The sequence below is a fragment of the Ursus maritimus genome, unplaced genomic scaffold, assembly GCF_017311325.1.
Source record: "Ursus maritimus isolate PB19 unplaced genomic scaffold, ASM1731132v1 scaffold_6, whole genome shotgun sequence".
Classification (NCBI taxonomy): domain Eukaryota; kingdom Metazoa; phylum Chordata; class Mammalia; order Carnivora; family Ursidae; genus Ursus; species Ursus maritimus.
The window spans coordinates 28,891,584-28,907,138 of NW_024426774.1; the positions used below are offsets into that span (position 1 = coordinate 28,891,584).

Sequence of the window (15,555 nt, forward strand, 5' to 3'; positions counted from 1 at the left end):
ATATTCCTACAATATATATAATATATATTTATAAAATATACATACATTTTAGACATTTTCAAATAAATCTTTATCATTATCTCCAAAAGAAATTTATAGCAAGAATACTGAAGGAATGAAAGATAAACAAAAAATTTTTCACAAAGTTCATATCAGTGATGCAGCATAATTTCCCCCCTTTTAGTCATAACTAAAATGATTATAAAAGCTAAATACTTTGCATAACTAATTATCTGTTTAATGGCAAAAATTGCTAAACTTGTTCAATAGAAAAATACTGAAGGTCATTATATCACTTATGTTAAATATCTGTCTAGGGTTCGAGTAGCAAATGAGCTTCATATTGACAGTTGGGTTTTGAGAAGGGTGCTGCAAGCTCCCAGAGATGTATCCACAGCATATGAAAATAAGGCAGGGACCCACTTCTCCTGCTGATTTTCATACTATCCCCATATATTTCACCCAAAATATTTACAAATCAAGCACTATGCAAGCATTTCAACGACTGTTTAAATCGTGAATTTGTTCATTTTGTGGATTTTCATTGAATTTTCAATAGGCTGGGGGGGAAATTAGACATATGTCTATGCTTCTATCTGGTTGGAAGACAGCTTTGGCTCATTTCTAGGCTGAGATCATATAGTGCTAGTGGAGGAGAATCTCTGTTTCTGTGTATGGTCTCCAACGGCATGGCACTGGCTTGCTAAAGAACTTTCAACAGTTCCATCATTTGCACTACAGTCTACATATCTCATGGTCATTTTCTACTAACAGAAAAATTTCAACCATGAGGTATAAAATGCAGGGGAAGAGAATGTCTTGGTTTGGGGAATTTCAGTGACTTAAATAAAGCAGGCACTGAAGATCCTGGGAGGTAATTAAAGCAGTAACTGGTAGAGCTGTAGCTTAATCTGTCATAAATATGCCAAGTAAGGGCACCTGACTGGAATTTTTTCACTCATCGAAGAACCAAAAGAGGAATGCACCAAACAAAATGTGGAATTCTATATCTGCGTGGGAATAATACAAACATTCACCTGGTAGCTCAAGTCCAGGTCAGTTCATTTGATTATACAAAGGAGTCCCTTGAGCCCACTGTTACCCAAAGCACAGATGAAATGACAAGGTAGCTGTATCAAAATATTAAAGCATATATGTGTATCAATCAGGCAAATCTAGCACACATCTTTAAAGAAATTTGCCTATAGACTGCAAAACTCTAGAGGCAGAAAACAGAAATTTTAAAGAAAAATTATCAATTACTACCCATATCACCATCAGAATACGTTTTCAAGGAGTAGATATACATATAATCAGAAGTGTCATTGTTATGACAATGGAATAGGTGGGGAGAGGAATGTAGGAATTACATTAAAAGGTTAAAACATTTATGGATATGGATTTTTTAAATCTGAGAACTATTATACATATATTTTGCTGAAATGCTGGGCATTAGTAATTTATTTCTAATTTCTACATTGGTCTCTGACATTTGAGGCAAACAAGAGAGTGTAAAGACAGGTGAGACAGTTGTAGGGATGAGGTCTATACATTAGGTCCAAAGAGTGGGGTCATGGGAATCCCAAAAGCTGGCCACATGTGGGTCACAGGCTAGGTGAGCTCAGGGAAGCCTGGTCCTTTATGACAGTTTTCCCCAGAAACAATATTGATACACTGCCTATTAAAACATGCTGTGTATTCCAATTAAAGAATGGAGGAGGGGGTAGGGGCAGGGATAGAGAAAGACAACTCTTTAGCCAAGGTTATACACTGAACTCTTCCATCCAGATTTCCAGGGAGCTCCCCTTCTTGGATATATTAATGGAGGACTTCTGGGGTACAAAATAGTTGGCTTTATTTAGTACTGCAAAAGCAGCTGCCTGACGTTAATCAAACCCTTTGGGCTGTTAAAACATAATAATTATAAACTGTTTTTGGTAGATATCAGATAATTTGAATATGAGACACAAAGAAAGAGCAAGAGGTCATCTGAAGCATGGTATGTGGGTTTTGACAAAGGAGTACTCACGGATAACTTCCGTCTTTTCAAACCACTGAAAGGTAAGAAGATTTCATCGATATGAGATAACCACTCTGGTACTATAAATATCACATGAATAAAGTGAATTTTTTAAATTAACAGAAATTATTATAAAGATATGCCCTGCTTGTTCTTAAAAATAAACAGAATCTCAAACCTGAATAAGTTAAATCCTTTAGTAAAAGCAGACTCTATCAACTATTCATAATGGTGACTGTTTCTGACAGCTAAACTTTACAATGGTACCAAATCTATTTTCAAAAATGTAATACAATATAGAAATCTGCTTACAAACTAAATATTTGTTTAGTATTTCTGAATAATAATATATTTAACGTATTATTGCATTTCTTTTTTTTCCCCCCTTAATAGGTACAATGCTTTGCCAGGTGCTTTATGTGCACAGACGAAAGGAGAGCTAAATTAAAAACTCGTTTGAACACTGCCTGGTCATTATGCACACAGGGGTTAGTACAGCAGATATGGTCAAGATTACTGTTTTAACTACTTAATGTGTTTAACAAGATTTCTCAGGGGAGAAGTAGGTCTAAATTTGTTCTTCCTTTACTCATTCCCAGTCATCAAGTTTTTAATTATCCCATATAGCATGTCCTATTTACTCAATAGGGACAAGCTAAACTTATGTTCGCTCAGGCCTGCCTAGCGAATTAGAACCACCTCAGAAATAAAAGCTCCTATTTGGGGGAAAATTTGAAACAGTTTTCAGGCTCACAGATTCAGCTGAGCTTGCAGCAACCTGAACAAACTTTAGTTTTAGAAAACAGTATACGAATTGCAAAACTATACTTTAAAACAAATGTTCTCTGTGCTCCTTCAGCAGAACAAAAGGGCAGGACAGGTTGATTCTTGCCCTGGTCTTCTGTATCTCTTTTGTGCAGTTGATTATTTATAAAGAGCTAGAAGGTGAAGATGATGCACTGTGTCATACAAAGACTTTAGCCAGTGCATCAGCCCCAGCACTGGCTATATAGCATTTGGATGGGTGGAAAGCTACATCATGAATTGATTCTTCAAACTTTTTCCGATGAGCTGTGAACTCTTGGATACACGTCTTACTTTCTAGGTTCCATAAACGTATTGAACAGTCATGACCTGCATCAAGAAAAAAGGAAAAAAAAAAAAAAAAAAAAGAAAAGAAATTGAAAGGAAATATTACATTAACATGAAACTAATAAGGATAAATAAATAATCCACAGCTGATGTACTTACTGCCAGACATCAAGTACAAGCCATTAGGATCAACTGCTAGACTTGTAACAGCTTCTAGGTGGGCTACCATGGAGTGGATGAGTTTGCCTTTGGAAAAAAGAGATTGTTACTTTTTATTAATAGCTCTCCTCATTCTGAATATATGCCAGCTACATGTTACACTGATTTCTCCAGTCACCCCTCTCTGTGTACTTACTGCATCAATAGCTTTTTCCATAACAGCTAAAACAGTGTGTCTCCCTCCCCACTCCAGCCACAGTAATGATGAAAAACAAAAGCTCAAATTTCAAATTATATTTTTGTCTTTCAAATAACAACATAAAAGTCATCTGTACACAAATATTCCTTTAAGCCATGTTCATTAACTAAGACTCAGACTTTATTAATTAGCTACTTTGTATCCTTTAGCAACAGGCAAATTACATGGGCTGTGAGAACAGAAGAGACAGAGACAAAGACAAAGGAACAGAGAGAAAACCTGGCCACAATTTTGGTGGAAACAACATATAGAAAGGCATTAAAGTATTAAATTACTCATCACTCACAGCTAAGCAAAGTCAGCAAAAGTCAAGAGCAGACAGTCAGGTAAATATGGCTGCTAATGTGGAGTGTTTTTCTCCCAACACAGCTCTTCAGGATTTTCCTTTAGTGAAACGCAATTCAATATAAAAATAGGAAAGCCCACATATCCTAATTCAAATCAATCAGGACCAGATAGTCAATATTATAATACAGAAAAGAGTAGTCCATGAAAAACTGAATCAAGTAAACCAAATAACTCAAGGGTTTCCATCTCCAACACTAAGGCTATTCAAACACTGGACAATTTTAAACAAAATATAATGATCATATGCCTCTACTTCTAACATGTTTCTACTTGTCCCCAATATATTCACAGCAAAAAATCAGTTTTATTGCTATTTGAATGACCTTTTCATTGTGTCCCTAGTCATAACCTTGGCTCTAGGGCCAAAACATAGTATTTACTTACTACGAAATAAACCAAGATGATTCTATATGCTACCATGAAGACTAGTTCTTAGCAGATCTGGACAGAAGGAATAGAAACTGAGCTGGGAGAGTATCTGTTTTCATGCCTACTCCTGGACCATACAGCCACTAAGAGACACCCAGATCAGGATACTTATGGTGGGGTTTGTTTATGGTTTTTTGATTTTGGGTGTTTTTTTGTTTGTTTGTTTGTTTTATCACTGATCACTTTGTAATAAACACTTACCTGTATTGTTATCATAGAATTTGATGTGCCTGTCTTCATGAGCAGTGATGCTGATGGGAAGAGTGGGGTGGCTGATAACTCTATTTATTTGGCAGGAAGAGTTGCCTGCAAAAAAGAAAAAAAAAGAGCAACAAGTTAGTCAAAACTACAATTTTTTCACACAAGAGAACTGAATACTCACCTAGGAGACTAAAAAAGTAAACCATGTGACTTTAATTTATCTTTAGTTCATTTATTCCGTGACTATTCATAATTTCAGTGTTAGGAAAGAAGAATTGCCTGAGCAGTAACATACTGACAATCAAGAGGTATGTACAAATGAGAATTTTCTTTTCCACCTGCAATCAATGGGTGCCACCCAGGGATTAGCCTAGCGTCACTGACATTTCTCATTCTCTGATGACTTGTGATACTTCTGCTGCTTTAATAAAGTTCCCTCATTACTTAAATGTAGACAGTACCCAAATTTAAATCTCCACTCTTTCTAGATATAGAGCTTTTTACCACATGGTTATCATCTGAAGACAAATATGACAAAGAGAGCTTCTGAGCTCTTTAATCTCTTTCTCATCATAATAGAAATAGTCATCAGGGCACCTGGGTGGCTCAGTTGGTTAAGTGTCCGACTCTTGATTTTTGGCTCAGGTCATAATCTCAGGGTTGTAAGAGCAAGCCCCAAGTCAGGCTCAGTGCTCAGCACGGACTCTGCTTGAGATTCTCTCTCTCCCCCTCCCTCTACCCCTCCCCTCAACTTGCACACGCACATGCACACACACTCTCTAAAATAAATAAATAAAATCTTTAAAATAGAAATGGTCACCATTTGACAGTCTACCATGTTTGGAATCTTAAAATAGCATCCTGACTAGTTGTGCACTATAAAGTAACTTTCAAAGAATGTCAATTATATGCACGAGACAGGCAGGCCACATGTCATTAGGTCCATACCACAGTGCATAAACCAAGGTCTAGAAAAAGTTGTGACTCCCCCAAAATCATGTGACAAAGCCAGTACCAATACTAACTTCTACCTCTATCCTAACCACATGGCTCATGCAAATCACACAGCTGCCAAAAATGGTACCTAAACTATTATAAAAGTCTTTTATCAAAAGGAAACCAATCATTAAAAACCTTCTAGTGAGCTTTGTTAAGACACTTTATTCTTCTTTTAAAGGAAAAAAATCTAGATATATAAAGGTAATACTAACTTAAGGTATGTCAAAGTTAAAAAAAATCATGTCACGGTTCAGGGAGAGGAAGGGATGCCCTTCTTATAAAGTACATTATTAGGACATCTGGCAAATTTGCATATAAACAATAACTTAGACAATATAGTATCACTGTTAAATTTCCTGATTTTGATAATATGCTACATCAGAGAATGTCCTTGTTCTTAGGAATTACATGCTAAAGGATCTAGGGGTACAAGGCTATGATGTCTCTTAAGTGATTGAGAATTTAAAATTATACACATATATAGATAGTGATAAAGCAAATGTCACAAACGTGGCAAAATGCTAAAAACTGGTGAATCTGGGTGAAGGGTAGCTAGTTTTTGTACTATTTTTGAAACTTTTTGCATATGTAAAATTATTTCAAAAAAGAGTTAAGGGGCGCCTGGGTGGCACAGCGGTTAAGCGTCTGCCTTCGGCTCAGGGCGTGATCCCGGCATTATGGGATTGAGCCCCACATCAGGCTCCTCTGCTATGAGCCTGCTTCTTCCTCTCCCACTCCCCGTGCCTGTGTTCCCTTTCTCGCTGGCTGTCTCTATCTCTGTCAAATAAATAAATAACACCTTTAAAAAAAAAAAAAGAGTTAAAAATTTTTTTAATCTTGGAATAGTTATTATGAATTTACATTCAAATAGAAAATATAATAAATATAGGTAAAAACAGCTGTAATCCATTAGTGTACTCTATTAGATTTTCTTGTGGTTCCTAAAAATATGATATCTTAAAAACTGAAAATAGTCTTTTTCCAGTGTTAATGACAAGGGGCCACCCAGCCTGTTATCTAAGAATAAAACAAAAAGTCACTTGACCATGTGGAGTAAGCTCTGGGTCAGTTATACTTGATTCAAATGGTCCTAACCAAAGAGTTTAGTTTCAAAATTCAGCCTACAGATTTTCCCCCCTCCGGAGGTAACACAACATGAGCAAGATCCTCTGTAAGACCCAGCAAGAAAGTAACAACAGAAAAGAAATACTTTAAGTAAAATATCCCATATATTCTGAGAGAGTGGTTTCTGAGACTAGCTTCCATTGTATTGAGATCTAGGAAATAATTATGATAGAAATCACATGATGGAAGCAGGCAAGAGTTTTCATATAGTTATACTTTCAAGGAAGTTCTCCACTTAATGGTAAATCAGACAAGTAAGCAAAATGCAAAGAACACTAGAAATCAATTGAAGGCCTACCAACCATCATTCTAACAATGAATCTAAATTTTCCAAGTATTCATATTCAGCTTGCAACTTAGAGGTCGTTTACTTTTCACTGGATCAACAAGTACTCAATGACCTGCTTCAACTACTTTTGACTTTTTCAGTCAAGTCACCATTGACATTAATGAGTAGAAAGCTAGTTTATTCTGATTTTTAAAACAAAACTCCTTCATCCTTTTAAATTCTTTTTTTTTTAAGATTTTATTTACCTGTGAGAAAGAGAGAGAGAGGGAGAGGGAGAGCACAAGCAGGGGGAGCGGCAGGCAGAGGAAGCAGCAGGCTCCCCGCTAACCAAGGAGCCCAACATAGAACTTTATCCCAGGACCCTGGGATCATGACCTGAGCTGAAGGCAGATTCCCAACCAACTGAGCCACCCAGGCAACCCCACTCTTTTAAATTCTATATGAAATTTACTTTCACCTTGAAACATGTTTTTGGTCAGAACTTTAATTTTTAAAAAATCTGCTAAATTCCAGAAAAGAAGAACGTAGTCAAATATGAATAGGTAGGGATAGTCATGGTAGAAAGGAATAAAAGACTAAATTATACAACTCTAAAGTAATCAAACTGAAATTTAGGAAATGTCAGGACATACTATTATAACTCAAAATAATTATCACTTATGCCAATAATGCTGCCTTTGTTCAAAACATTTTTGGCAGTTTTCTTCAGAAAATGCTTCTAGTATCAGGCAAAAAGTTGTATGACTTTATAGTCACCACACTTAAGGAAAAAAATGGGATTGCCTAGTTCAGTTTATCCATCTCATCCACCAGACGTGATGTCTTATTAATTTAGAGCAGTCATTAAAAATCAGTATTTACCACTCAGGACATTCAAATAATTGACCACAATCTCTGAAGATAATTCTAAGAATGTTCACATCTTTCTTAGTTTTATCTTGTTTTCTGTATTTTACCACTGTAGCTTTAGGTCGTATATTTAAATGAGTTTAAATTTATTGAGAGTCTAAAACCTATATTTCTTGGCAAAAAAAAATTTTTTTTCTCTTTTTCCTATTCCATAATCTCAGTTTTTATTTTTTGCCTCTCTCTTTTACATCCAAATAGTTCAAAACTCTATTCATGTCTATTTCCCAAACAATTCTCACAGGACCTCAGAAAAGAACAAAGGACAACAGACTGGGAAGAGAACATGAAGAGAGCCAAAATGGAATGAGGGAAATTTTTGAGAGAAAATGAGTAGAGGGAAGGAGGGAGACAGACAGATAGAAAGACACAGACACACACGCGCGCCGTGGTAATTCTTTTTAAAGCTGGTTCTCAGACTAAAACAACAGTGTATGTTTACACAGATTTTTTTATCAACTGCATCCTAAACTATCACCGTCTGGATGAAGCCTAAAGATAGAAAGCAATGGTTAAAAAGCCAAAACCACTAAGATTCTGTAGTATGTTCTTCACAATCTGAGAAATTATTTTCTGACTTTATGTATCCAATAAGAAGCTTCATATTTGAGATTCTGAGAGGCAGAACTTGATCTACATTCTAATCAGGCTGTGTCAAATTACATCATTAATACAAAATTAGGTTGATTTAAAAATGAAATTTTGAGACATGAAAAAGATTTTATTTTCAGAATAAATATTATTGTCCTCAAATAGAATTGAAAACTAATCATTTGGTGTAAAGTAAAATCTGACTCCTCTTTGGAATAGATCAAATGCTATTCCAAATAGTATAGTTACAAATGTGTGTAAACTTAACACAAAGTCTTAAAATCAATTATAAATCATTATATCCTTCTAAGTTACTGTGTTTTGTGATTTAAAAGGCAGAACTCTTTATAATAACAAGCTATTATATAACAACAAGGTATTTTTTGTAGTTGACTCTGGTAGTTATAATTTTGATAAAGCTTAAAAATTTGATCCAAAGACTATTTAAAGTTGGTATACACAACAATTGCACTACTGGGTGTTTACCCCAAAAATACAAATGTAGTGATCTGAAGGGGCACTGGCACCCCGAAGTTTATAGCAGCAATGTCCACAATAGCCAAACTATGGAAAGAGCCCAGATGTCCATCGACAGATGAATGGATAAAAAAGATGTGGTATATATATCTACAATGGAATATTATGTAGCCATTAAAAAAATGAAATCTTGACATTTGCAACAACGTGGATGGAACTAGAGGGTATTATGCTAAGCAAAATAAGTCAATCAGAAAAAGACAATTATCATACAATCTCACACGTGGAATTTAAGAAACAAGGCAGAGGATCATAGGGGAAGAGAGGAAAAAATGAAACAAAGATGAAACCAGAGAGGGAGACAAACCATAAGAGACACTTAATCTCAGGAAACAAACAGTGATGCTGGAGGGGAGGGGGGCGGGAGGATGGGGTGGCTGGGTGATGGACACTGGGGAGGGTATGTGTTGTGGTGAGCAATGTGTATTGTGTAAGACACAGACCTGTACCCCTGAAACAAATAATACATTATATGTTAATAATAAAAAATAAATTAAAAAATAAATAAAATAAAATAAAGTGTTATACATACTTGTATCTAGGTTGGATTCTAAAGTGAGAATGCGCTGTTGCGTTTCCATGTTAAAGATGCTTGTATATCCTTTGCTGAATGATGCTACCATATGGCTTGGGTCACTGCTCACTAGATCCACAGAAGCAGGGATTCCCAATTCTAAGAGAGTCAGAACATATTCAGAGAATGGTGATCAGAGGGTCTACTTGAAAATGTCCTCATAAAATAGCAAAACAAACAGTCACAAGATTTCCGTAAGAAGTAAAGAAGACTCAATCTTAGAATAAAAATAAGCTCGTAGCCATTCAATGGAGATTATTTCTTTTGTTACGTTTAGCCCTAGCCTATTTTATTATTCTTACCTGTTCAGCAAGTCTTCTACCTGTTACTCAGCTAAAATATTCACAGAATGCAGGCCTTGGCTCAGAAAATAAATGGAAAACATGTATGGACTACAAGTTTTGTTGCTTCCACTCAACCTGAGGCTTAAAGTGGCATTGTGGGAATTCTTTATTTTAAAAGCCCATCTCTTATTAGGAATTTTAATTCATCAAAAATACGGAATTAAAAAAGTAAAATTTCAAATTATTATGATTATGATTATGATTATATTATTTTATGTAGAGTCACACAAATATCAGATGCTGGCAATTCATCAAAACCCAAACACAAGTTACGACAGCTCAAAAATAAAGAAGGTATTTTTATCTATCATCTAGAATAGGGTAAAACTTGGTTAACCTTGAAATGTATTTATAAACAGAACAGAATGGTATGTATGAATATAATCTTATCTTTTGATTTGGCTCAAAATCTAAAGTAAGCAAATAGTTCAAAAATGTGTATATTACAGGGGCGCCTGGGTGGCATAGCGGTTAAGCGTCTGCCTTCAGCTCAGGGCGTGATCCCAGCGATCTGGGATCGAGCCCCACATCAGGCTCTTCTGCTATGAGCCTGCTTCTTCCTCTCCCACTCCCCCTGCTTGTGTTCCCTCTCTCGCTGGCTGTCTCTACCTCTGTCGAATAAATAAATAAAATCTTTAAAAAAAAATGTGTATATTACAGAAGAAGATAGATGAATGGCTAATGAGCACACAAAAAAAGTGCTCAAAAATGCAAATTAAAACCACAATGAAACACTGCTACAAACCCACCAGAATGACTAAAACTAAACAGGTGTTAATAATTAAGGATGAAAAGCAACTGGAATTCTCATACACTGCTGTCAGTGGTGTAAAATGGCACAACCACTTTGGAAAAGCTTGGCAATTTCACATAAAGTTAAATATACAATACCACTTCTAATGCCCAGCAATTCTACTTCTAGCTCTTTATTAGCTCATAAAAAATACGTGAATGTTCATAGCAGCTTTGATCATAATAGTAAAAACCTGGAAACAACCCACATGTCCATCAAGAAGTAAATAAACACATACACTGATTTAATGAAATACTATTAAACATAAAAATAAATAGATACTTACTAGAACATGGATGAATCACAGAAACAGTATAAAAAGCCAGATACAAAAAGAGTACACATTGTACGATTTCATTTATATGAAATTTTAGAACAGACAAAACTTATCTATGATGAAAGAAATCATACCCCTGATTGGGAATAGGAAGAGGGACTGGGAAAGACACAAACTTTGAAGAGGTGAAAGAAATGTTCTAGATCTTGATAGGCGCAAAAGTTATTTATTTGTCGAACTCAATAGAACGTATCCTTAATATCTAGTTTTTACTGTATATAAATTATATCTCAATTTTGAAAAAACATTTTTAATATGTGCTCTTTCACCAAATACTGTGTTTTTAAAAATCATTAAGCTGGAAATTTAAGCAAATATACTTTCATTGCTTAAAAACACCCCTTCAAATTACATTTAAACTGTTTGTAGAATCATTTACTTATTTATTTGCTTGTTGTTACAATAAGATATCTTATAAAAGATTCTTTAGAATCACTTTTCAAAAGTACGCACCTTGATTATCGTTAAATACACTTAGGGCTGGAGCAACCTCAGTTGTATTCCATAAACGGAGAGTGCCATCTGCTGAACACGACAACAAACGCTGATGTGCGGCACTATAAGCCAAGCCCCAGACCGCATCGGTGTGGCCTAGAAGAGGGCCTCTTAAAACAGAAGGATCTATACAAAACAGCAAGAGTGCAATATCAAGAGAAAATAAACAAATCCTAATGGTGCTCAGATTCCAGAGAAACTAAATATACACACAAAAGTGCCTGAGAACAGTATAAAACATGCTTCCCAGTTTCTGTTATTCTTCCGAAATGCTGCAATAACTAAAAAGAGGCTTGGAAATATGCAAATGCCGAGTCTTGAGTTTATACATTAAAATTCTTAAGTATATATTTCTCTCCTTAAAAAAATTAGGTACTTCCCTCTCGCCTCCCTTTTTTCTTTCCAGTTGTCTAGATTTTTTAAAAAGCATGTTAACACACATCATCTAAATTTTATCCACCTTCAGAGAAGCCACAACTCTTCCCTGGAAGTGAACAGAGATCTCTTCCTCCCCTGGCTCCTTCGGCCACTTCTCCCCCTGGACCTCCACACTAGGAACAGCAGTTACTCCCGGGGAGCAACGGGGCTCTGCTACTCCAAGTGGACAGGAACGGAGACCTAGAGGAACCCCAAATCCTCAAACAGCAATAACTGACATGTCAATGACGTGTACGATAGGGAGGGAGGAGAGAGGAAGGGGGATCACTTAGCACCGTTTCATAATACAAGTCAAACTGGAAACTTTCATTATTTCTCCTCTCAGTGACTCTACGAAGCAGTACTTTCAACATGGCTCACACGTTAAGTTTAAAATGTCAATAATGTTATCTGTCCTCTACCTTCTCTCTGTCATACCATAAAATATTTATTGAAGACACAATGTGTCAGGCACTATGCTAGGTGCTGGGGTCACCCAGATAATTAAGACACAATACTATCCTGTTCTCAAAAGACTGTGGTAAGTATAACAATGGTGACAGACACCAGTCTCCAAGGAGAGTAACTGGGGTGAGTGAAAGCTTCCCAGAGAGAATGACAGGTGTTGGCCAGTCAAAAACTAGAGGGAAGCCACTGCTGGCAGAGGTGGGACCTACAAAATCACAGAAGGACAGAAAGCATGACATGTGAGGAAATTTATGAGCTATTCAGCATTACTAAAGTGTGACGTTTGAGGCAGGAAGCAGACAAGATGAGAGGAGCTAGTTTAAGGTGGGATTTCTACAACATATTAAGGTACTTAGAAATTATTGTGAAAGCAAGATGAACCACCGAAGGGTTTTCTAGGAGCAGCTGGGTGAAGTGTGTATTTAATAAGGTAGGCTTCACTGTAGTGGAGAAGACAGAGTGGAGAGAATCAAGATGAGGGCAAAGGGACTGCTTCAATAGACTGGGAGAGTGATGATGTAGACCCAAGAGAGGACAGTGGTAAAAGAGGCAAAGCAGAAGGGGTAAATTCAAATATTTAGGGGGTAATATCAAAAAAGCTAGGTAATTAATAAGGTGTGCATAGTACACAGAACAAAGCAACAAGGATAACTCTTAGGTTTCTAGTTTGGGTAAGTTTGGTGGTGCCACCATCTAATAAAGAATATACGGGACAAGAAACACAGCACTTATAGGGATTTATGGACAATGAGATGACCACTCTGAAATGTCCTGCAGGCAGTCTGAGGCTTAAAGAAGAGATTTATGAGTCAACTGCATGTAAAACCACAGAAGTAAATTCAGTTCACCAAAAAATATGTGTACAAAGAATGAATAGGGTCAGGACCTTGATAAGTGCCAATACCTAAGGTGGGAAAAACTAAAGTTTATGAAGGATAGGAAACAGAAATTGTTACAAAGTGTCAAAAAAGCCAATAATGGACAAATTTCAAAAAGGATGGAGTAGTCTACAGTTTCAGATAGCCAATACATATAGTAAAACAAGGACTGTAAAATACCCCTTGGATCAGCCAATTGGGTAGTCATTGATAATCTCATTATATTTAAGTGTGATAGCCAGAAAACAATGCAGAGGGATGACGCACAGGAAAAGGACATGGAATTAGTAACTCCTGACTGTGTTTTCTAGTCATTACCACCAGAGAGACATAGATGATGAAGGAAAGAGAGACTAAACAGAAGCCAGAGAGGAAAATGGAGTCAAGAAAAGGCTTTCCCTTGCTCAGGATAGGAGTTACCTAAATTTATTTATATGCTGAGGGGATGGGAAGAGAGAAAAGAGGGCAAGGTTTAAGAAGAGAATGAGACAAAGCGAGAGCGAGAGAGAATCAAATGCAGTCTCAGAAGAAACAAGAGAGAATGAGGTCAACAGCAAAAGGGGAAGGATTGGTTGGCCTGAAACAGAATGAAGACAACTGATCCACTTGTTAGAGAGATAAAGGAAGTAAGGAAAAATGGAGAGGGTTTACCTTTTACAAAATATATGTTAAATGCTTATTAAATAAGTGTTGGGAAAAAATTTTGTTTATTGAATTTCTTAGGTTTGGTAGTAAAATTAATCTAAAGTGAAAATGAAAATAAATATGGCTTTAGGACAAATATGACACTCCATGCCATTCTAGAATTTAAGAAAGAACATAAGAGGAAACCAAAATAGTCAATTCCTAAACAGTTTTTGCAAGAGAATTTATGGTAACATCTAGTGATAGACTATAATGTGGATTTATGTTTCACGGTACTGTTCCCAAGGCTAAAAGGGCACTTCTTAATTTTTAAGGCCTTTCAAGTATTTTGGTGTCACAGAGTTTAAAAATCATTCGTCTCTACACACTCTAATAATAAATGAATAACATTCACATTCCTTCAGTTGTTTGTCAAGAATAGTAATGAATATGTAGTAATAGTATTAGTAATGAAACATGATTACGGATTAGTAATAAGGTATCAAGTAATGTACAGATGCCTAAAATGAAGAAAACAATTGTCAATCAAGCCAGCATTTCCAATCAATAGAACTTTGGGGGGTAGGAACTGTTTTTTCAGGAACAACACATTTTTTTCTTTTTTCTTTTAACATATATATATTTAATTGTTTCCTAAATACAAGAATCCTTTTTAACAAAATAAAGACCTTGTTCCCTTTTACCATTTTTTAAAATATCTCATTTCATCCTTATATATGCTATGTAAAATGTGTAAGAATAAAACAGTTTATTCTTTCACATCTTCGGGGAAACACCTACCATAGGAGTCATAGGGATCGATGTTGGGGTTGGTGGTATTCCAGCCCTGGATCAGTCCGTCAGTACCACCACTGTAACACTGCTCACCATTGCTGCTCATTACCACACAAAGCACTGGACCTCTGGGAGATAAAAATCAATTTCTATTCCCAAAAATCAATCTGATAATAAGACTTGTTAGAAAAAAAAATGTTTAATTATTCATACGGCTTTCTATTTTTCTGCTTTCTACAACGAATAGAAATTGTATAAAAGCACTGCTCATTTTTCTTCTTCTGCTAAACCAGAGATTGGTAAACTATGGCCTATGGGTCAAATCCTGCCAGTGGTCTGTTTTTATACAGTCCTCAAAGCTAAGAATGATTTTTGCATTTTTTAAGGGGTTATAAAACTGAGCTAAAAACAAGAATATATAATAGAAAATATATGGCCTAACAAAGCTGGAAAAGTATTTACTATCTGACCCTTTATATAAAAAATATGCCAGGGGCGCCTTGGTGGCACGGTCGTTAAGCATCTGCCTTCGGCTCAGGGCGTGATCCTGGCGTTCTGGGATCGAGCCCCACATCAGGCTTCTCCACTAGGAGCCTGCTTCTTCCTCTCCCGCTCCCCCTCTGTTTGTGTTCCCTCTCTCGCTGGCTGTCTCTCTCTGTCAAATAAATAAATAAAATCTTAAAAAAAAAAAAAATACGCCAATGTCTGTGCTAAATCAAGTGAATTAGTGTATTTCTTAAGCTTATACAGAAATATGAAAAGCATGCAATATGTGATCATAATTTAAAAATTCTTCATATTTTTATCTAGATTATCTTTAAGGAAAAAAAAGGTCCTGATTTTTAATATCTAAACCTTATTGCATCACCTTATTT

The 15,555-nt window shown here is 36.0% G+C and overlaps 1 protein-coding gene across 2 annotated transcripts in view; it reads right to left on the reverse strand.

The window, feature by feature from the left end:
- Positions 1 to 556: 556 nt before the first annotated feature.
- STRN (striatin) overlaps positions 557 to 15,555 on the reverse strand; it is an 89,674-nt gene continuing 74,675 nt past the window's right edge. For both annotated transcript variants that reach the window (XM_040623098.1, XM_040623097.1), the window contains 6 exons: positions 14,687 to 14,808; positions 11,457 to 11,624; positions 9,488 to 9,628; positions 4,509 to 4,613; positions 3,272 to 3,358; positions 557 to 3,154 (listed from right to left, as the gene is read on the reverse strand). In XM_040623098.1, the coding sequence (XP_040479032.1) occupies positions 2,985 to 3,154; positions 3,272 to 3,358; positions 4,509 to 4,613; positions 9,488 to 9,628; positions 11,457 to 11,624; positions 14,687 to 14,808 (793 nt within the window). In that variant the 3' untranslated portion in view covers positions 557 to 2,984. The remainder of the gene's footprint in view (positions 3,155 to 3,271; positions 3,359 to 4,508; positions 4,614 to 9,487; positions 9,629 to 11,456; positions 11,625 to 14,686; positions 14,809 to 15,555) is intronic.